The 27,446-nt window shown below is 40.5% G+C and overlaps 2 protein-coding genes across 2 annotated transcripts in view; both read right to left on the bottom strand.

Annotated features, from left to right (window-relative positions):
- Window positions 1-27,446, bottom strand: part of ptpn9a (protein tyrosine phosphatase non-receptor type 9a) — a 411,924-nt gene that overhangs the window by 199,664 nt on the left and 184,814 nt on the right. The window lies entirely within an intron of this gene.
- rtkn2 (rhotekin 2) lies at window positions 150-10,118 on the bottom strand. Its single transcript, XM_010793957.1, has 12 exons — window positions 9,983-10,118; window positions 8,036-8,220; window positions 6,108-6,166; window positions 5,913-5,966; window positions 5,685-5,802; window positions 5,119-5,319; window positions 4,632-4,726; window positions 3,721-3,827; window positions 3,015-3,146; window positions 2,546-2,714; window positions 1,388-1,495; window positions 150-1,015 (listed from the first exon to the last, which is right to left on the bottom strand). The coding sequence occupies exons 1-12, from the start codon at window positions 10,115-10,117 to the stop codon at window positions 309-311; spliced, it is 2,070 nt and encodes a 689-aa protein (XP_010792259.1). The 5' UTR covers window position 10,118; the 3' UTR covers window positions 150-308.

Here is a 27,446-nt window from a genome sequence, read left to right as displayed (position 1 = left end):
TGTGTCCTTGGGCAAGACACTTCACCCAAATTTGCTCCTGTGGGTAATGTCCACAGTAATGACTCTTACTTGGCTAATATTATGTGTAATGTGTAATTATAAAGCGCTTTGAGCACCTGCAAAGGCGGTCTAATAAAAAAATGTGATGCATTATTATTATTATTATTGCTATTAAGGTATACTGGTATATAATGTGATTTATTTGTTATAAATAAGAATGAGCTCAGATGAAATGCTGTCCCTGTTGTTTTGGTTATTTGTATTAGTAGTAAGGTAGGGTTAATGCTGGCTATTGCCAAATGTTGACGTTACAAGGCTTTAAAGTTCATCCTCTCTCTGAACGATTTCCTCAGTTTGCTCCTGGTTGCAGGAACAGGACCGGAGCTGGGTCTGAGGAAGGCGTGTTCCCCGGCAGCCTCAGCGTGCTGGGGGTGGTGGTGGTGTTGCTCCAGCTGCTGGAGAGGAGGCGGCGCACTGTGCGGCTGTACGTCCAGGATGCCCAGTGGAGCGTATTTCCGACTTTGGGCTCCAGCTCCTCCGGCGTTGCTGCGCTGGAGCTGCTGGATGATGGCAGAGAATTTGGCATCCAGAGATGGTCTCCCAGTTTTGGACCTTGTGGTCGGGCGTGAAGTGCCGGAGTTCTCCTTCTCCTGGTGGTAGGGAGGTGGAGCGTGATGGAGAGAGGGAGGCAGGGGAGGTCTGGCAGGGCGGCTGGCAGTAGCCGGAGGTTTCCTGTCAGAGGGGGGGGGCGGGGCCCGGCGCTTCTTGCTGGATGTTTGGATGGAGGTAGAGCTGGTGTTGGGGTTGGGGTTGGGGCTTGCACAAGGGGTGGAGGTTTTGCTCTGGGACAGAACACCCTTCTGCACCACCATTGAATTGGTCCCTTCGAACAGAGTGGACCAATTAGGCGCTTCCTTCTCCTCCTCAGGACCAATAAGAAAGCGGCCATCGGTCTGCTCTATCTTGTTGTGGATCATGTCTGTGATGCTCTCAAACTTTCCGGGTGAATGTATACCTGCACGACAAACAAAATGAGAAAACAAGTAAGTAACATCAGATAGGGCAAATGTTAAATTGATGTTTTCTTGTTCCTGACTGATTAAAGAGCAGAGGGGAAATAATAACATTTGATAATTAACACATCTGCACAAAAAACAACTATTTAATTTGCACGTAAAAGGGTTTTATTTACGTGCGTCACAGCTGAAATTAAAACTATTGTGCATGGTTAATGGAACATATTTATTCCACTCAGCAGTCCAATTTGTTTCGAGCACTTGCATCATATCTTCTTTAAATAGATACATACAAATTGTGTAAAGCAGTCAGCGAGTCATCAACCTTTGTCTAACTCACTTCACTCACTCGCCCCAATTACTCTACTCACTGAGGTCGTTGTAAACAGAGTCGGCCTGCTTGGTGTGGAAGAGTGATGGTTTCCGTGGTGACGTGACCTCGATCTTCATTAGCTGGTTGCAGCAGTGCAGCCACTGGCCTGGTTGTAAACACAGAGAGGCATAAGAGACACAGATAAAGGTCGTATTATCTTTTCTTCTCTAAGTGGAGTTTAGCTAAATATAAGTGCAGCTACTTCTGTTCCACAAGCTGACTGACGTGCATGGCACCATCTCACAAACAACACACACAACCATTTTGAGAAACACTCCTGCTCTGTACACACATGTAATCAATCGAAACTTTACTTTTATACATCCACGCCAGGGTTTCCGTTTTTTAGCTGGTAACATTTAGGAAAAAACTGTAAATTCAAAGCCTGCCGGTCAAAATGTCCAGTAATAATTAGGGATGCTCCGAGCGATTGCCGGCGATCATTATCGGCCGATATTCACTCTTAATAGTTTGATCGGTGCTATATATATAAAGGCCGATCAGGAGAGCTGGATCTGATCGATATGGACATAAACGCGAGTGAAGTATAACCGGACGAGAGAGAGAGATCAGAGATCAGATCAGCTGCTGGGTCAGACGGAGACGAGAGAGAGAGAGAGAGAGAGAGAGATCAGAGATCAGATCAGCTGCTGGGTCTGACGGAGACACAGAGAGAGAGAGACACAGAGAGAGAGAGAGAGAGAGAGAGAGAGACAGAGAGAGAGGGAGAGAGAGAGAGAGAGAGATCAGAGATCAGATCAGCTGCTGGCTCAGACGGAGACTTGTTCAGATCACCTGAAGCCCCGCCCACTGTTTAGCGAGCTGCATGAGAAACTGACGGGCTGTCAGGAGAGAGAGAGAGAGAGAGAGAGAGAGAGAAAAAGAGAGGATCCGTTTCTCCCATGTTATTATTCAAAGTTAATGTAAACTTTTGAATAATGTACTTTATCTACTACAAGTAGTTTGTTTGAATGTAATAATTAGGTTGTTTGTGGAATAATGTTTGGAAAAATGAATCTGAAATGAACATGATCGACAAGTTTCAAATGTGTCCGGTAAAATTAATTATTTCCGGACACTTGACCGGCAAGAAAAAATCCTAGCGGAAACCCTGCTCCACGCATCTTTGCACATGTTTACAGAGAAACACACTCACCCTGGTCGTAGAGGTGCTGGTGCAGGGCGTCCAGCCAGTCCTCCAGCTCCTCTCTGGTTTCCGTGGTGAAGACGATGGTCTCAGAGCCCTCTGGTGAGGGGTTGATGATGGACAGGCTCCTGGACTTATGTCCTGATGACTCTTTTTCCATCACACGGACTCGAGTGTCCTGCAGAAGCATCACAGAAAACATTGATACGCTGAAAATGAGTTCCACGGTGATCAAATAAGGGTTATCTGAGATACTGCGAAACAAAGGACAGCGCTGAAATGGCAGAAAATACGTTATCCAGCAGCAAAATGCCAACGTTGCAAGCAAGATCTCAGTAAGTAGCGTGGCATTTTATATTTTGGTTGTTCTGCAAATGTTAGGGGAATCTCTGAACTGAGATTTGAATCAGTTTAAGAATGTGATGGAGGTATATTTGAATTCAAGCAACATCCTAACCCTGAAAATACCATGTCTTACCTTGTTAACGGGTACTTTGAGAGAGGGCTGCACTTTAGCATCAATTTCTTCCGGGGTGAAGTAACAGGACAGAACCCCAGCACTGAGCACACAGTAGAGACTGCAGCAGCGGTACATCCCCTCCACACTCAGCTGAAAATCGCCAGAGAAACAAAAAGTATTAAAGAAACTGAAGTATTAACCCAGGAACCAGCTATCAAGCTCAGGGTTCATACACTTTTTCACCAATGATTTTCAATGACCTCTCCATGACCTTTACCTCATTTTCCATGACCAAAACAATTACTCTCAGCGGTACCACTGAAAATGGTTTATTTTAACATGGAACAGGAAAATAAGGTCTGCATAGGAAACAGGTTGTGCCTATCTAAAACAAATCAAATAGTAGGCTTACTAGCTTCTACAGGCTAAAGCAACTCAAATCTCTCACCAGCAAAATACTTCGTCAGTTAAATGCCATTTTACGTTCATTACTATACGATACAGTATGTATTATCATTATAGTATTACTATTTTGGCGATTAGATAAAATATAAATTATATTAAATGCAACTTTAGTTACATTTCCATGACTTTTCCAAAACTTTGGGGAAAATATTGTTTTCCATAACTTTTTCCAGGGCCTGGAATTAGCATTTTGAATTTCCATGACTTTTCCAGGTTTTTAATGAACGTAAGAACCCTGCAAGCTAACAAGTAAATATACCTTCTGGTTTAGGTAGCCGCTCATCATGCTCTGTGTCATGCAGGAAGGCTGGGCCACCACCCGGCAGCAGAGGTTGCCATAAAGTGGAAGCCATGACGACGACTCGTCTGTGGGAATGACAAGCAGCATAGGTAATACAATCGATATGTTAAATCCTAATAAAATACTATATGTATTTTGTAAAGAACAAAGGTAGAATAGTTCAAATCTTGAGTGAAAATGTAAAACCACGTGATAAAATTACTTTTAGCGTTAAATGTGAAACAGATGAAAGGCTGACGTCACATCATTTCTTGTTATAAGAGCATTTACTATACCCTAGGGCTGCTCAATTAATCGTATTTTTAATCGCAATTACGATTTTGGCTCGCAACGATTATGAAAACGACATAATCGAAATAAAACGATTATTTATTTGTATTTATTAAATTATTTCTTTTATTGGTTTTTCAGTTGAATTATACTTCAAGTTCAGGGTAATCAACGGTTAAAAACATGCTGTTACATTTTTTTTTCAATAAATGGATGCTTTCAAAGTAAATCGTGATATCAATTATTGACCCAAATAATCGAGATTATGATTTTTGCCATAATCGAGCAGCCCTACTATACCTTATAAAATACACACTGGATCTGGAAACCACATCATATCAAAAGGTTTACCCCTGAAATTACAGCTAGATAATTAAAACCTGCCTCGGCACCAACTTATCCACTTAATCACTCACGCAACGGAAGAAAAGTAATCCAACGTGAACCTCAATAATAGGTTATTTGTTTAATTTTAGTTTTGCATTTTAATGGTGTTGAATTATTGTATTACTGCTTCCGAAATGATTCAAATCAGGGACTTAAAAGCGTAATCCCTTAATAACCCCAGATATTAAAATGTCTGTGCGTTTGCTTCTTACCGCCTTGGAGGACGACGAGGGAGTGCGACTGGAAGCTGCCTTCAGCGTCAGGCAGACACAGCGTGGTGTAGGCCAGCAGGCTGTACTTGGCTCCACTGGTAAACATACAAACATATATACAGAGTTTAGTATTCTTGACATATAGATCTTAAGAAAGATCTCCTTCTTCAAAGCCCCTCACAGTCCCAATGTCTCTCCTCCCACTGAACAGGTGCTGTGCATCACTTACAGATGTTCAGTTTGGGAGATAACCTTGATTATATAAAACCAGCAAAGCATGCATTTCCTCGCGGATATTTCAATAACATAGTTGAAATTGGCACAAAAAAAGTCAAATACGTGTTGTGATTTGTCAACAAACCAGATGGTGAGCCTGCAGGTACACCTTTTGTTCCAGTAACATGTCGTTTTTGATTTTGTTCCCAACTAGAACAATCTAGGAAGCCAAGAGTCTGTAAAAGGTTTGATGGGATAGCACAGTACATACGGGGGAATGGGGTTGTCCTGCAGGAAGGTGTCGGGGTCGGGGCTGTCCAGCAGAGGGCAGAGCTTCTTCCCAGCTGTCTTTCCAAAGGAGCTGCGGAGCTTCTTGGCCAGTTTCTTTGGCGTATTCACCATGGTGAGCTCATCCTCCAGGGCACAGCTCCACAGCTCCACCTTCAGCTCAAACTGAGGATCTGCATCTTTACTGTGTGAGAGCACAGAGACATTTAAACTAACAAAAACAAACACTAAAATGGAGATAAACCATGTTAATTTTTAGGATGAAAAACAAACCTAAAACCATCATTTAAGACTCATAAATAATACATGTTATTGTCCAGTAATTGTAGCCAGTTTTATCCCTGCAACACGTGTTTGTAGCAAGAAAAAACTAAAACATATTTTGAAATTCAAGAAAAACTAGCAGCCACATGTCGTGAATATAACCGTAAAATACAATGTCTTCCTCCAGCATTGTAAACCAGCCCGTAAAGGGAATTTCCAAAAGGTAAGTACAGCTGAACAAGGTGTATTAATACTGTGTTTTGAATATGTAAAGTAAGAACTCACAAGACAGTGACTCCCTCAAAGCAGATGTCAGTGACTGATCTGTCCACCACTATCATTTCTGTGGCAAACACCTCTGAGCCCATCTGCATCAGACAGAACAACGCCACTCGACGGGAGCCTGATAAACAGAAGGGATGTGTGTGTGTTAGTGCAGCAAGTATCCACAGATGAACACGAGGCTTAACAGAACAGGGGGATTGGATGTTGGCAAAACAAAGACAAACGTACTCCCTCTGTTGTTAAAGTAGGCTGAGTCCCTCCACATCAAAGGAAGGCGCAGCCCTGAATCAGCAGAGGATAAAAGTGAATAAACGAAGCATGACGTTTTAAAGTTAATTTGTTCTATGTACATTTTTGGGTAATTTTTCGTGCACACAGACTCTCCCGATTTAAATCATCTTGCACAAAGGGGATCAATCCTACCAGACATTGCAATTGTCCCATTGCAGGGCACACGGTCAACTGAAACTGGATCTGAAAATCTGGGGGGAAAAGCAAAATGTACCATTATAATGGATCACAACATAAGTCAATAGATGAGAGTAACACACTTCCGGGCAAAAAGTATGGCTCCGCCCACTTTTGAAAAAAAAACAACGTAATTTGAATGGAGGTCAATGTAAATTCTGAAGTTTTTGCCAATCCGATCAGAAATGTAAGAAAACCGTGGATTTTTACGGATCTTCAAAGAGCCTGATTACGATGACCAGACAGGCAAATAATTACATTAAATCATAGGAAATCGACAATCTGGCTTGATACATGGTTAAATATAGCAGTAGGCTATCGCAGGGGTTCCCAAACTTTGCCATGCCAAGGACCCCCATATAGCATTATCCTCTGGCGGGGACCCCCCTGTTGCAATTTTTTTTTTTTTAAATGATGAGTACATTATGATGGAAAATATGACAAATTAATCATACAGCTTAATACATTTTCTTAATATATATATTTGTATTAATAATTAATAATCAGTTATTCTTCTAAAATACATTTGTATTTATCTTTTGTTTGTCATTCATTTCATTGATTGCGTCTTCTGTTATAAACATTCTTAACACAATATTAAACAGTAAACTTATTTTTAAAGCATTTTTAAAGTGATTTCTGTCTTTATAATATTATATAATTTTGAACAGTAATATGAACAATTAACATATATATTTAGCATTTTTGAAAGATATTTATATATAATATTCAACAGTAATATTAACAATAAACATATTTATATTCATATAAACAACAATATTTGCTACATCCGTGCTCTCATCCAGCTGCAGAAATATTCACTAGTAGCGGCAGCTCGATTCTGATTGGCTTGAAGGGCAATCGTGTGATTTAAAAAATAAATAATAATAATTAATAAATACAAAATATTAAAAGATTGGCATCAAAGGACACATAGATTGATATATATGCAGTTATTAATAACATCACAAAAAAAAAAAAAAATGTAACTTTAAAAAAATAAAAAAATTCCCCTTTCCCTCAAACTTTGCGTGACCCCACTGGCGCCCCTGGCGGCCCCACGGGGGGACGGGGCCCCCACTTTGAAAAACACTGGGCTATCAATGTCCATGGATGAGAGTAACATCTACGTCACTTTACGGCTCCGCCCACTTTTGAGGGAAACCAACGCTGTCATTTGAATGGCGATCAAGCCTGAAGCCAGAGATCTTCTTTTACTGTCCTTTTTCTTACAGGAAGTACAGAAACACGTAACTCTGGATTTGTTTTTAATGTTTGAGGTGCAATAAACGACACAGCAGGTTGTTGGCATGATAAAACTATTATTTTCCCCCTTGCTCATGAGTATCAGCCGGCAAAATTACAGCCTTGCCTACTGATTTTAATTTAACCATATGTCGAGCTCGATCGTCGATTTCAAATGATTTAATGTAATTGTTTGCCTGACTGGCCATCGTAATCGGGCTCTTTGAAGATCCAAAAATCCACCGTTTTCTTAAATTTCTGATCGGATTGGCAAAAACTTCAGAATTGGTATTGACCGCCATTCAAAATGACAGCGTTGTTTTCCCACAAAAGTGGGCGGGGCCGTAATTTTCGCCCGGAAGTGACGTAGGTGTTACTGTCATCTATACATTACATTTTAAAACCCTCTTTTCAGAACCGATTTGTGGATTACTTAAATCCTTGCTTGTATTTTTCACTAATTTCCTACTGATTTGATTTCTCCATTGAAGTTGAGATTTCTAAATATATTACAGTCCGATCTATGTCTTTATTTATAGATAGATAGTATATGCTGAAACTGAACTCCAGGGATTGCAACTTAAAAACTTGAATTGAATCTTTATACTTGTGGAAACAGTAATCCCCCAATTCCGTACCCCATGTCCTGCTCCCCTTTCTTCCTCTGCAGCTGTGAGACATAAGCCTTGATCCTGGCGTTACAGGTCAGCAGGTTCTTGGAGGCGTTGAGAACCTGCTCTCTCTTACTGCAGGCGAGAAGCAGCTTGTAGGCTCCCTCCCGCATTCGCATCTCAAACTCAAGCTTTTCTTGGATGTTGGTGTTCTTCATGGACAAAACAAACAGAGGAGAAAGTTCAATTCAGTTAGAGGAAAGTAGCGCTTGAATGTTGTTTGGCAAGAGAGAAACAAGTGTCAAAGGTTTTATATAACTCACAGTAATGTGCAAACATGTCATATACACAAACAAGAACTCGTAAAGACTGCAACCTCTTTCAGGTTCTACGGTGCACGTAACCTTGTGAAAGGAGTTGTTTTGTTGGCAAAGACGGCACAGTGATTTGCGGCACAAAAAAAATGTGCACTGTCTTACTGGCACAATCAGAGCTAAAGCTTTCAGAGTTCATTGTGAAAGACAGATATACGACGACTAAATAATACTTTCAGGGAATGTGATCTTCTAACGTTGCTTGAAGCTATCCCTACAATCCATTTTACAATGATATATAAAGCTGTCAAACTTGTGGCAGTGAAGCCAACATCTTTTCATCACTCAAGAGCAAATATTTCTGGCAGAGTATAAGGTTAAATGATGCATTTAGAAGGGAAGAGGAGTGGTTAGTTTCATGATATGCTAGATAGAGGGAGACACTAACAATGAGTATGTGAATGTATGTGGATCATATGCACTTAGGATGGCAATGATGCAGAATGGAAATATATGAATGGCATGTTACAAGGAGAGAGTGGCAGGAAAATATATTAATTTAGTTAAACTAGGTGTACACTTACTAAATGGAGTATGATGATGTTGTTTTTTTTATAATCTGGTCTACATTATTCTCATTTCAAAATACCATCTTCTTTATCATTTGGTAAGGTAATTCGGTCTTGATGGGTTTTAAAATAATCAAGTTCTGATGCATGTTTTTAAGGATACAGACACCATCTTTCTCCATACTGTAGGACATCTAAAATATGCACCTGTAGCTTCTTAGAAACCGACAACAAATTAACATCCTCTCTACTATGTGCTGAGGGTCAATTAGAAGGCTCATGTCTCATGCTTCTGGTCTGAAATGACATTAGTTTGAGCTGTGTTAGAGCAAAGAGTAGAGCACCTTTTGTGCACAACATTAGACAATGCAGAGAGCACATGGCTCTGGTTTCAGGGAACAGAAAACGTTAAAAGGGGAGGCTCCCCTGTTGGACAATGATGACTGCTGGCCCGTCAAACCAGCTTTGTCCCAGGGAACTGAAACAGTGGGCGATGGTGACATTTAGGGATGCTTTTCCAGTACTGGTTAACTTATAATGAGCAAAACATTCCGGTCTAAACATAACGTAAAATACAATTCGGCTATCAATTTGAAAACAGCAAAACATAATTTGGGATTAATAATTTGATTTATCGAAAATATTTCACACACAAATGTTGTCATTATTGCTTCACTAAATGACATGAAATGATTTACAAAATATAAGTATAATGTTTGGTTTTTGTTTTCTGAGTTCTGTTCATTGTGCACTCAGTTTTGAATTAATGTATGCCTTTTTCTGATGTTTTGGATTAATTGCTCAATAAAGTTGGGTAAAAAAATAGTGTGTGATAGTGTGTAGCAGCCTATGCTTGAGGAAAACGATAGAATATTTAAGTCGTTTTTTTAAAGTTATTTAAGCACAGCCAACCAAAAAGCTAGTTAGTTATTACTGAAGCAGACTAAGCAAAAATGACCCGCATATATTAACCTGTTAACGTTAGTTTTGGTGCACTTTGCCCCCTGTAACCGAAATGTTACTTTGATTCAGTGTTGACGGCTTAACAAAAAATGCCACTCTATAAACGTTATCCCTTCGCCCCTACATACCTCAGTTTGCAGGAATAATGTACTCTGTCGTATTTTCTTTCGTTTAATCTCCATAGCCACAGCGGAACCGGCTGATAAAACCGACCTGGAGCTACCGTTTCGTTTGGAGGTTTGAACATCCCGCTGGTCGTCCATGTTTCCGTCCGTTCGCTAGCAACAGTAGCATGAGCGCATTCCTGCTCCAACTGCCGACGCCCCTCCAACAGACAGGGGAGTTCGAATTGTGACACGTCTTCTCCCGCTATCAGGACATTATCAGATAAATACCAATTAAGTGCTGCAAAAGTTACATTTATATACACTGATTACAAGTATTTCAACTATTTTGGTGAGTTTAAATGTAATACGGATTAAGTGATGCATTACCCATGATGTTTAAACTAAAATGACGTTCACTTCTAATAAGTACACAACAGATCTTAAAAAAAGAGACCCAAATGTCAATGCAGAATTTAATGTAATCGTGGTGGTAAAAAACACGGAATTAGCAAAAATTGCAACATGTTATAAAATTACACAGCTCAGATTAATTTCTAAAATAAGTAGAAAAACAACGCTCCATCTTTCCAACCGGCACGTACGAGGACTTAAATCGAGTGCACTCGCTTCGACAGGGAGCCTACGTCACTGTGCCAGACGAATGACAGGAATACAACGTTTTCGATTTTGAATTGTTTAGGATGTTAAAAAAAGCAGAACTAATCTAAATGTAAATGTGCAATACATCTTCGGGATCATAAAAAACGTGTTATTCTTAGTTTCATGTTGCTGGTTTTCCTAAGTATGCTGCCTGTAGTTAACGTTACATGCAAAGAAAAAAATACACCTGCACATCTTTTCATTAAGCCGTCTCTCTTCAGATGTCATTGGGTTTCATTATGTATTTGCATAACATATTTAAAAACAGCAACATAGAATATAATTTTTAATAGTGATATAAAAATCCATGCAAATAAGTATTGAAGGGGTGGCTTTTATGTTCTTGTTTTGCAACATCCTAATTTTGCTTAATAGTTTCTGTAGTTGTTTGGTTCCAGGCAGGGCATCTTCGTCCATTTACGCTGTGCATCATGCATCAGGCACTGCCTTTAATAATATAATATTGCCAGCTGCGCAGCCCAGCTGATGGTACGGTAAAATGAAGACCCTGAAACGTGACCCGGGAGTCCAGGAAACCCGCCCACCCGGTTCTGGCTGCCATGCTTCTGGTCGAGTTGGAAGCATCAATGGTTGGAAGTGTAGACGCAGGCGCTTACAGGATGAACTGAGTCAAGCTTGCCCTGCTAGCCAGACACATAAACACAAATCCCGGAAATGTGAAAACTGCTTTCAAAATAAACTGCTTGCTTGGTTAAAAATGAGACAAGATGCATATGTATTCGCCATATCCGGTCTTTGCACAGTGATGCCAACTACTTTCACATATGTAGGGCATTGTCTTAGCCAAAAGCTTTAGTCTGCAGCTTGTATTCATTGTTTATAATGTACCATGATAGGAAGTATTGCAGCTGAAGCTCACACTAACTTGGCATATTTCCCTTTTAATATGGTATTAAGACAAATGAATTCAGGTTGACAACAATTTATGTTTTACTTCAGCTACATTAATAACATATTTTCTTAGGGGTTCATGGTAACATTAACACACTTTGTGCAGTATTGCATTTATGGCAAAAATATGTATATTGATTTTAAATTATATCTCTTTTCCTTTTAGAATAAAGTTTACTTTTTTTTTATTGCGGTAAGTTGAACCACATTTTTGCAAAATCACATGATAAATTGTGCATATGGTTGCATATTCAAAGGGATCCTTTCAGTCTCAATATAAATTAATTCACATCGTTTTTTTAAAACCCAAACATACAAACATTTGTTTTACAATTAAATATTTTTAGTTTTAAATATATGTAATAGAAATCCAAAAACTAGTACAACCAACGGGTGATGAGTCGGCCTTCATAGAATATAATTGCAATCATAGTTTTCCTACAATATATCAAATGCAAGAAAAAGGCATCACCTTTGTCTTTTTCCAGTCTTAAACGTCATACGTTCCAAATATTGAACTTTTTAAATTATGACTACCCATTGGCAGAGGTGGGAGCTAAGTACATTTAGTCAAGTACTGTAGCTACTCACTTCAATTTTGAAATACTTATACAGTACTTTAATTGAGTATTTCCATTTTATGCTACTTTGTACTTCTACTCCACTACAATTCAGAGGTAAATGGTGTACTTTTACTCCACTACATGTACCTTACTACTTGAGTAACATTTTGAATACAGGACTTTTACTTATAACAGAGTATTACACTCTGGTACTTCTACGTTTACTCAAGTACAAGATTTGAGTACTTCTTCCACCTCTGCCCATTGGTCTATAGTGTGAGGCTCTTTACAAAGTCATCGCTTTGTTATGACCTTTTTACTCGCTGTCATAAGGATTTAAAAATATATTGGTCATTTTTGGGTAATTCAGAGTTCATATTCTCCATGTAAAAGGAAAGACTGGTGACATTTACACTATCACTTACAACCTACAGCATATACCTTGTGATCCTATCTGTTTTGACGTTTGCTTTGGTGTTATACAACGTCTAAGTTCCTCCACAGTTGTGAGGCTGTGGTAGTGATTTGTGTTTTTATTATAACCCTGTCCATTCCTACTTTTTTATTTATTTTGAAAGGTTTTACCGGAAGTGATTGTTACCTCCGCCGCTTTGACGCGTCTTTCAGGATGTTGGTCCGCTCGCCGCTTCTTCGCAGGGAGAAGCGTATCGCTGAGCAACGCAGGGAGATAAGGCCGACGCACAGAGCCAGACGAGCTGCTGCAGCAGGGCTGGGCTCCTCTCACACACACACGCGCACACACACACACCTTCAACTGAAACACACAGCAGAAAGGAAAAGGGTAAGTGAGCTGTTGACTGCACTTTTATTTATCGAACAGTAGCTAACGTTGGGCTTTAAGCTAGGTGGTCGACCGTTATAAGTTGGAGAAAAACCCCAGAAAGAGTAGGTTTTCTGCTTTTGTGCTGTCCCGTCTATTGATGTCCATTTGGGGTTTTCCATGTTAATACACAATAACTGAAGCAAATTTTGGAGCTTCTTAAAATTAAAACAATAAACATAGATTCAGTTTGAATGTCTGCAATGTAATAAACAGTTAGGGCATTACTCGTTTATAGCGGATAAACACACTGGTCTGACTCCCTGTTGGCTAACTGGATGGCTACTGTTGTCGGCAGCAGCAGCATGACCAGTCTGCCCTGCTCCGCCTTTGTAAAAAAAAAACACACAGCCTCGCCACTTTTATGCCTTTATAAAAACACCGGGCAGGCACGTTTACCGTCTATCCTACTGTGATACGGTATTGAGTTGTTGTTTTTCTATTAGTGGCATCCTTCTATAAAAAGCACGGAGGCTACCGAGACAGGATGCACATCAATGAAGGTCGGTTACAGTGAACGCTTTGTGGATACGTATTAACCGCGGGCTCCTCTATGAGGCTATTTATGTTCTCTGGAGGGTTTATTATACAAGTAAGAAGGTTTTTCACAATTGTAATGTAGCTGAAGAGTGTTCTTCGATGCTGGACCCCCCTCCTCTTCTTCTGTGAGGGGGCTTTGTTTTCGTGGGGCAGATGTAGCCGGCCTGCATGCATCCGCTTCCTTTGTGTTGAGTTTGATTTAGCTGTCATCCTCACACAAGATGTACAAACTTGGGGGAAAAGCTAAAAGACGTGCTTCATATCTGAATTACAGTTTCTTCAGTTACACATTCTAAAATAACAGTACGAAGTGTTTTTTGTGCCTTTTACAGACAATTGTATGCACATCTTAATTGAGTTATTATTGTCTTATCATCAGGCTTAACATACTTTTGAATGCATGGTAATGTCTGCTAAAATGCTTGAAGAGGCATGGCAAATAACAAAGTTACACAGCTGTTCAAAGCGTTTGAAAGCGTTTTATTCTTCAGTATTTCTCTTTATTGCATCTATACATGTTAAAGGTACTAGAAGTGTGCACTCCAAGTCTGGGTTTTTGAAACAATTACACTATGGGCTGCATGTCAGTGAGTCTTGTCTCCTCCTCCTTCAGCTGTACGAATTCAAATGTTTTGGGTTTGAGCCATAGAATGTGCAGATAATACCAACCAGTCCAGCGCCGCTCCATTTCTTTTCTCCCATTCACTCTGCCATTTTCCGCCTCCTCCCTGTTCTCTTCTCCCGCAGATGTGGACGCTGGCAGGCTGGTTGGCTCCACAGGCAGTTGCATTTTTAAAAACTGTGTCAGTGTCACAGGACGGTTGCTGCACTCTGTCCTAGCTAGACTGCAGCAACGTCCTAGCTAGACTGCAGCACAGCCTGCCTCCATACATGTCCCTTTACACAGCTACAGTGCAGATAACATTGACAACCATGCTAATAGGTCATACTTTGACTATGACCTTTGAGTAGACAAAATAAGTTCAATAGCACTTTTAATCCTTTAAATCCTTTTCCAGAATCACCCTACTTTAAGTGTTTCCTGTTCAGTATCATGATTCTGCGCCAATGTGCAATTAACATGCATAGTTAATGTTTCCTTCAATAATATGACCCTTTTTTCATTTCTAGCCTTTAGTTGGGTTTGAGGAGAGTGTTGTTTGTCCTGCCCACGGCCATTGTGTATAGTTGGAATTTTAGGAAGTGAGTTCATTTTACTTCAGTGTTCAGGGAGTGCTATTTGTGACTGAAACAACCTAGCCTGGAACTGAATTCTATCATCTAATCCATTCTGTTTAACTTGTTTTAAACCGTTTTTTGTACCAGGGTTACTGTGGCTAAAAATAGCAGTGAATCTCACTTCTGTACTCTGCCAGAGGAGAAACTTTAAAAGGGTTATGAGAGTCAAATAGATTTGCCTGGTGAAGCTCCGGCTTGTGTGCAGAGTCACAGAGAGAAACAAGGGAGGGGATCAGACGGAGAGAAAATAGCAGAAAACAAGAAAAACGCATGAAGTAATTGATATAATAATCATCAGCCTCCACCCTTGTTATGGAACATGATGGGTGTGTCTGCTTTCTTTCCTGCATTCAGTTCATTTCTAAAAATGAAAAGTAAAATAGAGTGACCTTCGCAGCTGGTTTGGGGTGTACCATACTCCCCTCTGATCCCCTTCTGGTATTTTCTGCTTCTTTCCACTGCAGATATTGATCTTGTATTTGGGCTGTTTCCATTCCCATCTGTCTCTTTGCCAGGCTCCTTCTGAATGTCCTGTTATGCCAGCGTTGATATTTTGATTTCCTCCTAAGTGCCAGTGTGGGTTTCACTATTTGTGTCTACCAGCTATTGCTATGGGCAATACATTCTGTTGTCATAATCATTGTGGCAGGGGTGGCCAAATACTAAAGTTCCTGTTAAAGAGGCATGGGTCAGTCATTATCTGCTCAGCAGGGACCAAGCACTCAGCAGAGCAGACCTGCACTATACCTGACACACTGTGCGCTTTGGCTCCTATTATACAGTGATTTATTCATTTATATCAGAATGATTAAAGACAGAATGATGCACAAGTTCAACTTTAAAACCTTTTTGTTGGCCGATATAGAGTTTAGTGTGTTTAATCACCATATATATCACATTAGTTATTATTGAACTAATGTAAGTTGAATATTTTATACACTATTGCGATAATAAAAAAAAAAATGTCAACAATTGTTTCATCTATAAAATGTCAGAACATTTGGAAATATGCTCACTTTCAGCAGAAACAGTCCACAGATAACCAAAATGCACGATAGAAAGCTGAGAATAGATAGAGAATCCTCATAAATATTTCCATTTTTATTTCTTTATTCAACCTTTATTTTTTACAGGTAACCTCATTGAGACACAAGGTCTCATCCTCAAGGGAAATCGGGTCAAAATTGTACTTAATTAATATTAAATAACTAATAATATCACTTTAATTGCACTAACATTTTAGTTAAATAAAGCCTCTATTCATATAGGACATCTTTTCATTTGCTCTCATGCCCTTGAGAACACTTTTCTGAAAAATACTGCACACGCTTTGTGGAATGAATTACACACGCTAAAAAGGCTGCAGAAAAGGCTGCAGGGCATGTGCTTCGTTAACTCTCTTGGATTATTAATAATCTGTTTTTATGATCTCTTTATCAGTACATGCTTGTTCGCAGGGCTGGTTTCCCCCCCTTCAAATCCTCAACTACTTTCTCAGATAACGCTGAAGGGTGTGATATGTGTTAAACTGCACGCCGTACAGTAATATCTGTGAAATGTCGATATGTAGGTCATGTGGGACATGGGGGACATGGGGGTCACTGAGCATGTGGTGGGGTTCGGTCTTACAGCCAGGCGTGTGCTGGGTTGTTTATGGTAATAACAATGAAGCAGGCTGGAGGGGTGCTGGCTAAATGGAGTTGTTTGCTTGTTTGTTCCTCTCGCCAACTGATCATGTGATCAGGCGGCTGCTTTTCTGCACCATATGGTCTTTTCTGCTGCATGGGATTTTTTCCTCACCCACATGGTGCGCGTAAAAGCCACATTAACACACATAAAGCCACACATACACATGCGCAGTCAAGTTTCTGCAGACTTCACGGGTTACACTGACACCATATTGATTTATTATCTTCCCACATGGTGCTATGGTGCTGCCGTTAAGAGATACATGCTGCTCTTCAGTCTTGAGCTGTATACACTTACTCATAATATACATGTCATCCATTTGACCCTACTCTAATAGCAGTACTTACAAAACCAGTGGGGAAATCATGACCCTCTTTCGTTTAATGTTCTTAATTATCGTTTGATTTATTTATGATGTTGTTGTTGGATATGCATGTTGTCTAACAGAAGAAGTACGTCAAATGATGAAAATGATTGCTTTGTTTGTTTGTGTGTCAAATTGTTCCTCAATCATGCTGAGTCTTTATGAGGAGAAACCCAAACATACAGACGTGCTTATAGGGCTGCTCGATTATGGCAAAAATCATAATCTCGATTATTCGGGTCAATAATTGATATCACGATTATTGAAAACGATTATCCATTTACTTTGAAAACATCCATTTATTGAAAAAAAAAAATTTGAACAGTATGTTTTTAACAGTTGATTACCCTGAACTTTAAGTATAATTCAACTGAAAAACCAATAAAAAAAACAATACAAAAATAATAATAAATAAATAAAAATAAAATACCGGTAATCGTTTTATTTCTTTTATGTTGTTTTCATAATCGTTGCAAGCCAAAATCGTAATTGCGATTAAAATACAATCAATCGAGCAGCCCTACATGCTTATCGTGAATGTTAGCCCCCAGTTGGAATTCAGCTTTCCTCAAAGGAGGTCCCTTGAACAGAAAACACTGAGTGACTGGTTTGCACTTTGCTGGCTATTCTTCATTTATGAAGAGAGGTAAAGTAGGCCAACTTGATTCACATGTCAAATGGAATCAAAGGCTTAAAGTCTGGAGCAGCCATGGTTTGCTCCTTTGTGCCCTCTCAATTTTAGACCATAAACATTTATTATTCAACTGCCCAAACCAAACTTTTGTGAGTGACAGGCCCACAGAGCGTTATGTACTCTTCATTCAAAGTGCCATGTGACTTTAAAATCACACAATGCATACACAAAGCATTTCTAATGGACTTCATAACAGTAGTGAGCGGAGCGAATGAACTCCATGAAACTATAATGCCCAGCGGCGGATGAAAAATAAACTGAAAGAAATGTGATCTTAAAACATTAAACTCTGTAACAAAATATAGCTCATATAAAAGACGTTTTATTCAGCTTGTATTAAGTGTTTGTCTTTATCCGAATTGAAAAATCATTTTCTCAATTTCTTTCTGCTTTCTTTAGAGGAACAACGCCTCATATTGTACACTTTCATGTCTGCAAACTGCATTAGGATCAGTCATTGGGGACTGAAAGCCTTTTGTCTGTCTGTTTGTCTGTCTGTTTGTCCAGAGGTTGCTCAACTATCTCCTCTTGAATCTGGTTTGTTCTTTGTCTTACTCCCCTCAGGGTCTGAAGGCTTCTCTTCTCCCAGAAGCCCTCTAGGTTTGCAGGACTGGTAGAATCTCCCTTGTCTATTACTTATTGAGTTACTGACCCTAGATCAGCATTTTCAAAGCAATGGGTTTCTGCTTTTCTCTTGACCTTCAGTGTACTCTCCTTTTATTGGTGTTACTTATACCTCCGAGGTACTGTCTAGCACCACATACCCTCTTATGTCTTTGTTTCCATTGCTGCAAAGCTGCTACAATATTTATTACATTTCATTTCTCACATAGAGTGTTAATGTGTTGTCAATGTTGCCCCATCTTTGGTACTTGGACTTCTTTGCTAGTATGTGTGTATGCTACTCTTCCTAGAAATCCCTCTGCAATGCCAATGAGTCAGTATCATGATTTTCACCTCGGATTCTTTCGTCGATAGAGTTAATTTAATTTGCTCTTCTCTTGTTCAGCCAAGGGGGCTTTCAGTGCTCAATATCCTGTAACAACTAAGAGCTATTTCTATCAGAACCGAGTGTTTGTTGCTGTTGTCAACAATAATGCATCACCTCCTTCCTGCAGCAGACTTTAGCGAAACAAATGTTTTTCAATTACATTTACTTCCATTTGACCATCTGGTAAGTTTTACTGCAGCTACAGAGAGATAAAGTGCCATTTTTACAACGTAGGCAGACAACCACACCCTGACTAGAGCTAAGTTTGGCTCTCCTCATAAGACCACATGGAAATGTGTGTGTGACGGGAATATGAGTTGTCCGTCTGTCTCTTTCTTCCGGGTTCTTTCTCTCCTTCTGTCTTTCTCTCTTTTTGGTTTGCTTAGCATGTGTGTGTGTGTGTGTGTGTGTGTGTGTGTGTGTGTGTGTGTGTGTGTGTGTGTGTGTGTGTGTGTGTGTGTGTGTGTGTGTGTGTGTGTGTGTGTGTCTGAGGGTTGGGGAATTCCTGTCAAAACCATTAGGTCACTATTCTTCCTTATTAGCCCCAGCATGAATGTTGCTGAAAGAGTGAATGGAGATGAAATTGTTTGTTTTTGCCGATATCCCAACATTAAGATTATATATATTTAGAAGCAGACATTTTTTGCTTTGCTTTAAAAATGCTAACATGTGTTCAATTGGTTGGTGTGTCATTGCAAGTTGTAAGAAGAAGCAAATGATGTCTGACGCTATATTGGAATTTGTCATGTTCTGAGAATTGAGGAACTCATTGTTTTTCATACTTTTTCAAAATGGATTCTAATCACCTCCATTGCATTGATCCAAGCGGTAGAAATGGAAAATCGGGGCGGTACTGCAGCCAGTAACCACTAGAGATTAGTGAGAAAATATGTTCTTTGTACTTTGGGTGAACTGCCTGTAAACCATCGGGACTGTAAGCGGCACATGTAAAGCAGACAGTCAGCCCTTCTCAGCTGCGTCTCCTTGGTCAGACATGCCACTGCATTCCTCCAGATGTGCCACGTCTTCCATGTGTGATAGCAAGAAGGTTTTTGAACGGCACCACACAGGCTGGTATGCATCATACTCGGCCCCACATTCTTGTTAACGTTGCATTCTGCAGTGAGTGTGCAGCGTACGGCAAGCCTTCAGATGCTTTGGGTACAATGGGGAGGGGTAACCACACATAATTATGGTGTAAATGCAACACTGTTGTTCTTTGTTGGCGTTCTCTGATAATGTGTTCATAGTGTGTTGTTTCAGTGTAGCATCTAAACACAATATCTATTATGTCTATTTCCATGATATCTGATATAAGACATCCATGACCATGGCAGGTGAACTTTTCGAAACATAATAGCCGCAAGTACTTTGCCATACTTAGTTCCCCCAGTACTTAGTCCCGCCGAACTCTTTAGTCCCGGAAGTGTCCTAGTAGATCGCGTTCACACCGGAATAAGTCCCTGAGGGAGGATTACGCAAATGAAGCCGCTGATGTCACGTCTTCTTCTGCTTTGGGTTTGCTGGCAGGCCGCAAACAACTTCACGGCGTATACTGCCACCCGAAGTCCCCAGCCGGAAGTCCCCGGAGTTGGGGAGTCCCAGCAGCTTCTACTGAAGCCTTCCGAGTAAATCGCCAGAACGCCGACACCTCCTCATCTCCACCGCTCCCATGTTTTCTTTTGTGTTTTCATAAGCTAGTCTCTCTCCGTTGGTGTGCTGGGCTAATGCTAATAATGCTAATGCGAGCAAATAAAATGGCGGCTTCACAAAACTTTTCTGAGTTTTCCGGGGCGTGGTTTGCAATTCGCCCAGCCAATCAGAAATTGGAACCTTTTCCTCCGTGGGAAAGTACCATCTCTCTAGCAGGGACTGAAAAGGGGTGAAAAGGTTTGCATGAACAAAGTTCTAGTTCCAGATCTTTTTGGTGTGAAAGCAAAATCCCGAGAACTATCAGAACTATTCCTGGGAAAAGTACTCCGGTGTGAGAGTGCCTAATGTAACATGTTAAGAGGATGCTGATGATATACATTCCAACATGAGATACTGAGAACGGCCAGTGATGGTTTGATTGGATTTGAGGAAATCACATATTGCATTTTTTCTCCCATCTGTAAGCCCTGTCTCCTCAAATTGAGTTATGTTATGAGTTATTCTCCGAGAAAAATGAACATCTTTTGGGAAATGTCAGTTTAAAGATATAATTCAGTTAAGTGCAGATTTGTTTCTTATGGTTATTATTTTTTGGTGATTTCATAATCATATGCAATTATCAATAATCATATCAATGGTCATTTAATAATAACGCCTTAGTTATGTACCATTGATCATTTAAACAGAACTATTTGCATAAGTCTTGTTGAAGTGGAACATACCACAGAAAGAGCTTGAGACAAAAAAATGTTCAAAATGCACTTATCTTTGACTACATGTTGGAGCAGATCACTTATATCTCAGTCCTACTTTGTAGCCGTCTTAGATTTCCTCATTAAATGTTTCAAATATTGAAATAAAAAAATGGTTGGATATTCTGAGTGGTTACTTTGAAGATAACTGATCCCTTTTACTTCAGACAGCTGTTGCTTTGGTGTGATCATGATCCAAAAGCTTCGTGTGAGGAGCTGTCAGAGGTGTGTAGTTGATTAAAATGTTGCCCATGGGATTAGTGAGTTGGTATTCCAAGTACTTATGAGGTCAAGTGAGAAAAGCTTAGCTCAATCATCTTTAATTCCCTCTCTGATGGACTTTTCTTGGCACTTTCTGCACACGAGAGAGCTCCTGTTATTTTAGTGCCATTCGAAACCTTTGCAATTAATTTAAACCAGGGTATAATTAAGCAAATGCAGCAATCTTACCATGTTTTTAGTTGGGTTTGTTTGATTTTTAGGGTTTAGGAAGATCACATTACATTTTGGAACAGATCAGATCACGGGGCAGATACATAATTAATTACATTACATATGTTGTTATCATCATCATCTTGTGACAGTATAAACATCTAATTTATGCACAGCTACTTTTGGCTGCTTAGCCGGTGTCTCCTTTAATATGCATTAATCCCAGAGTCAGTTAGAAAACGGCCATTAAGATAACAAGAGAGACGACCGTTAGCTCTGCTTAATGTTGGTCCTTGGCAGTTGGAGAGTCAGCGTGGCTGGCTCTGACCTCCTTTCCAGCTCTTCTGAAAGAGGAGGAGGGGAGGCAGCAGGGAAAATAAAGGGAGGCCGGCCAAAATTCCTACATCATTTCCTCCTTTAACATCTGGCAATGATCAGGGTAGACACAGAGAGAGAGAGAGGATGTTTCTCATTGGCTGGCTTAGTGTTGATTTCCAGGCGTAGACAGAGGCATCACATAGCAGACCGCCCACTCAACCTCATTCCCCCTACCAGCAAAACAATGTGAAGCAAGATGGAGGGTTTCATTTGGTGGTCTCTACCAAGCCCCCAGGACTCTGTGCCCAACATTCGTTGTGTCCAAACGGCGGTACTGCAACTTCCGTATCAGTCCGTGACGTCACCCGGCCCAAAACAACTTTTTCCCATTGACTAACATTGGGAAAGAGAGACGTCTGTAAATCAACGGAGATTTTTTTTTAAACTAAATAAACTACCCAGTATGAACAATTTCACAGCCCTTATTAGAATCATTCGGTCCTTAAAGTTGTAAAATGCACTAAAAGCCGAATCTAGATTTACTTTCTCACTCCATTCACTCTAGTGAGCCGAGAGTGGGAGCTCGGGGGCGGGACTTAAGGGGAAACTCTACTGTGCATGCTCTAGCCAAGCATGTCGGGTAATCTGTGACGTTTCGCTCTCTCAAAAGTTGGGCCATTTTGCCTTCATGCGCCAATGAGCAGCTCTCATAGGAAAGAACGAGACCCCGTCTCCCACGCTGTATCCAGGGTTGCGTTCCGATAATCCAAAAATCATCTCCTAAATTCTAACCATAGACTGTATATATAGTTCTAACCCTATCTCCTATTAATTGACCTCTGAGTGAAACGTCACAGGGTTAAGGGATAGTGGATAGGAGAATTCAAAAGGACTTAGGAGAAGAGACTGCGGTACTTTAGAGAAGCTTGACAATCCACTCCACAAAACCCAGACACAAAGTGGCCTCTACGAAGGGGGTAATCTCGTGAGCAGGGCGATCACTGCACCTACAACCCTAACTTGTCCCTGTCAAATGGCAGGTGGGGGAGACAGTGAAGGCAAGGTCCAGAGACAACCGAGACGTGGAGAGCTAGCAACCACACAGAGACAACACCACACACACACATCTTCACACACACAAGACTCGTCAGCAGGACTCAGAGTAACCCCTTTTGTCTGCATTTCACTCCCCTACCGCAAATGCACACCCTGTCCTGACACCCACCCTCCCCTGCCGTCCGCACACGTAGAGAGCGTACAGACAAGTCCTTGACTGACACAGTGGGTGTGTGGGTCGTTAATTTTTTGAAGTCGTGGTGTGACGTCTGTCTACTTTCTGGCCACTATTTTTTGTATGTAAGAGTCTGTGGTTCAGTAAAGCGTACAAGTGTAAAATTGTGTACGTAATTTTGTTGTTGTTGGTGAGACCAAGTTTGTGTGGGCCTTGGGTTTATGACATGTCCTAGAATCCTCTGTGTGTACAAGAATAGTTTTTATTTTTCGGTGGTGGGGACGAAGATGTATACGTTGTGTGGGCTCGGGACTGCTCCCGCCAGGTGAGAGCAGTGGTACCGGGCCTTGTACTAAGTCGAAGAAGAAGCGAACACAGGGGTGATGGCGGACCCGAGTGCAACTCAAAACCAAAGTAAACTTTAGTCACTTATACACGAAGTGACAGTGACCCAACACACACAGAAATAAGGTTAATTCTTGTAGGTAAGACAGCCTGAAATTGTAGTCAAATAGAACCGACAAAAAGAACCAACGGTGAATAAAGTGGAACAGTTTAACAACTACACGACCTACACTTTCTCCCCCTTCAACAAACGAATGGACGGGAAAAGTAAACCAGTATTATACCCGACACCGACACACAACCAAATACCATAATAGACGCTTTAACCATTTCCGTTTGGTCCGATCGGAGCATAAACTAACCCAAAATTTCTTTTCTAATGTATAAGCTGAAACCATCACGATTCATGTTTCTTCTTTCATAAAAGTTCCCTTTATTGACGAACCTAAATTCGTGGAATTTATAATCCAACTATAGTAAAAAGTACTAAGCATAAAAAAATTGAACAACGTTCTTGTTTTCAGACCAAATGGCAAATCTGTTTATTTTACAAAGTAAGAATTGAGTGGATTTTTGACAGATCCACTGCGACCTACAATCCCATATATTAATAACATATTCCCAGAACTACACGAAACTTAATAAAGATAGTATGAGTTACTTATTAGGTCCGAACAATATTGTCTTTTGTCGCAGCTCTCCTTTTGGATGTAGGGGTACGGATTTTCAAATGCGAAGGGCTGTACTGTTTTTGTAGGTTAAAATGGAAGGTCTCCATTTTTGTCGAACTTACCCAAGTTTAACCTTTTTATAACTGGAAGACAGACGTCTATGTCAATTTTCTAACGTCGACCTTAATTTATTTGGCTCCCTTTGCCAAAAAAAGTAAACTCATGTCTCAATGGTTCACAATATAAAAAACACCCAAACTTTACAGAATAAAACAAGAACTTTGGTCTCTACCGCGTCGACACACACAAGTAGAAGACGAGAGGAACAATGACACTACTCTGCTTGCTAAATGGATTCCCATGTTTCTAAATGACTCGATTATATAGTCAGTCCGAATCACGTTACTCACCTTACTTTATGTCGGGATGGTGGTGATCGGTTGAACTGTGTCCATGAAAAACATTCCGTGTACGACAATAGACGACTGTTATACCCTTGGGGACTTCTGTATTTCCTTCAGTGTGTTAATATAAAATGACGGCCAATCGTATAAAGAGGGTCAAAAACGATGGATTATCTATAAATCCTGATGGGTCTTCAAGTCACCCGTACCGACCCACAAAATGAAGTTCGAAGGAAATGACGGTCCATCCTAGATTATCCTTCCGTTCAATTTATTGTTAATCACAGTGAAAAAAAAGGAAAGTGTTAAAATGAAAGTTTCTAATTCTTTTGTGCGATTGGTACACGTAAAACTGTAAAGCATGGGTGATATAAATTTTTAGTTCTCACTTCTGAATTTTGACCAAAACTAAAAAACATATCTTACGAACCTGCGGTTACAAGAAGATTTAGCGTCCGTCTGTAACAAACAGGGTTTACCCCATTTAGACCTAAATGGTCGGACTGCCCGTCTTTATCGTTGTGTTAATATATATGTGACCTTACTAACTTAAATTTTAGGGACCGTTCCTATAAAGTGTAACTGAAGGCTACCGCGGTAAACCCGTTTTGAATCCTGTGTGGGTTGGCCCCCCAGTGTGTGAGGGGTCGTCCACACTTCCGCCCAAAATACTTACCTACCTAACGGACCACCCTCCCTTCCTCTCTCCTTATGTAACTTATAAGTATTGTCGAAAACTTCCCTGAGGACGCCGAGGAGTCTGTAGCAGCATACCCCTTCCAGCTCCCTGCGACTCAGTACAATTTACTGGGGTGAGAGAGGGGGTGGTGGGGGGGAGGGCTAGGCCAAATGGGGGGGTAGACCAGGGAGGGGACGAAGTTATACCGGACAGGTGAGTCGTACACTTGTAGGGTAGAACACCGTCCTGTCGCCGTGCCTTCTATGCCCGATGTGGTGTGTTTGTGTGTGCGTGTGTGTGGTGTGTGTGTCTAGTTGTGTACGACGTAAGTACACAATGTGTTGCACATCTTTTTAAGATTACGTTCGTCCTTATGTGTGGTTTTGAGTTTGAGTATTTACGTGTCTCTTTCCAATGTAAGTACGTTATACTCTTTTTTGTGTTTATAGGTTATAGAACGTTTCTACGTGTTTTTATGATTTTCCTTCGATTTGTGGTTTGTGTGTGTGTTTAGTCTGGTGTTCACAACAAGTAGCGAGGCCGAGAAGAGAGCCCGAGTCCTAACCCACTAAGTCAACCCCGTTCAGTACATGGCACTTGCACTAACCGCTGGTCCCCTCGCTCGTTAGAACTGTCATACTGCCCACACCCTCGAGGCTATAGTTTGGTCACACTCCCCTCGTTCCTACACATTGCCCGTACAAACAGTGAAAATTATGCATGACAAAAGTAAAGCAACAGTAAAAAGAATTAAACATCTAAGTATTTATAAGTTTATTCTGTACGTAGACTACCGCAAGAAAGGAAAAGATTGTTTTTTGACGATATAACAAAACAAATACGATTAATGTCCTACCCTTACCCTTCTGGTGATAGACGGTATACTTTTCCGCCAAACCGTTTGTTACGAGAATCAAAAAAGAATCGCCCGAGTGTTTATAGTTACCAGGAGGTGCCGTCTACCCAACCCGGGTTTTGTTTTTGTTTAAGAAAATGGGTTGGTTTGAGTGGGTTTTTTTAGAAACAGAGTAATACCTAGTCAAACCAGGTAGGAGATTGGTACACATTACAATCCGTACAAATCGGACACTTGATTGGGTCGAGAAGGTGTGGGCCGTGTACAAAACGCAAAAGACCGAACTATGGTCACCAAGAGGTCCGCTCAACCACCACCACAGTTTTACAAGGGTTTGGTGGTGAACTTCTTTGCAAGATTAGGAGTATTGAGTTGTGGAAAACACACCTAGTACCTACATATTATCTTGAGCAAGGGTTATCAGGAAATCGAACCCTGAAAGATTGGTGCACTTACTGGCCTTCATGCAAGTCACCGGCGTACTATTCACGGCAACTTGTTCAGCCTGTTAATAACTACTTCCTATTTTTCCTTTCACTCCCTTTCACATACGAGTCTAGTGAGAGCGAGGCCAGGTGTAATTATGTTATGAGAACAAGGGGTATGAAGGAAACACTAGACACTCTACTTTTGGATGAGAGCACAGTTTTACGTGGTATGTTGACATATTATGGACTTTCCTCTATCATCTTCTGCCATATCAGCGACAGGTGTGTGGATTCAGTATACGTCGGCAGAGAGGATATAGGTAAGTTTTGTTAGACAGCTAAATACTGTTCAGTGCTAGCCCTGTGCTGGAGGCCCGGCGCGAGTCACTTTACCAACCTGAAATAAACTAGTAAAGTCCATTGTTGATTGCGAAGCCTATATAAGAGAAAAACTTGATTATGATCTTAATATACGTCTCTCTTTGACAAGTATATAGTTACTGTTTCGTCAGAGAGAACGCGATCGCAATGAAGCTGATATAGATAAAAAGTTTTCCGACCAAACCTATATTCGTGCATGGACGGTTAGCACGAAATAACCTATATAAAAGAAGCACTGTATTGCCAAAAAATAGGCATATATTAGTTTTCATTCTTCCTGCCAGGCTTACACATAACAATCGTGCCAATCAAACCAACGCCATGGAAGCGTTTTCGACCTAAACATGAGTTCGTTATACAAGAGGATGAATTGAAGGCTCGCACACCGTCAATACAAAAGTTTGCAAATTTTCTATTACATAAACTTAATCGGACACAGATAATCTGTCACTAATTCTCACAATATCCTGATAAGCTAGATATTATTATGTAAACATAACTAAATTCGAAGTATGTAGTATTACATAACCTAAGTAAACAAATTAACACCTGGGCCTCGCCTCCCACGCTCCGTATTTAAAGTGAAAAAGGAAAAAATAAAGTTAAGGTCGAAACCAGTACTTAACTTATACAAAGAGACAACCCAGGTGCAAGTATTTACATTTTGTTGTCTAGCTAGGCCACGCTCAGAGACTACTGCAATGTCAATCAGGTAGCAAGGAATAGGTGAGGAACACATCAGGCGACAATTTCCTTGTGTGACAACAAAAGGTATCAGGTGTGCGTCGTCTGCCGTGTTGTTACCTGCAGCGACCGCGTAATACTTGTGCAGTCTATCACTT

This window comes from Notothenia coriiceps, unplaced genomic scaffold, assembly GCF_000735185.1.
Source record: "Notothenia coriiceps isolate Sejong01 unplaced genomic scaffold, NC01 NC01_scaffold00037244, whole genome shotgun sequence".
NCBI classification, from domain to species: domain Eukaryota; kingdom Metazoa; phylum Chordata; class Actinopteri; order Perciformes; family Nototheniidae; genus Notothenia; species Notothenia coriiceps.
This window is presented reverse-complemented; position numbering and strand designations above follow the sequence as displayed.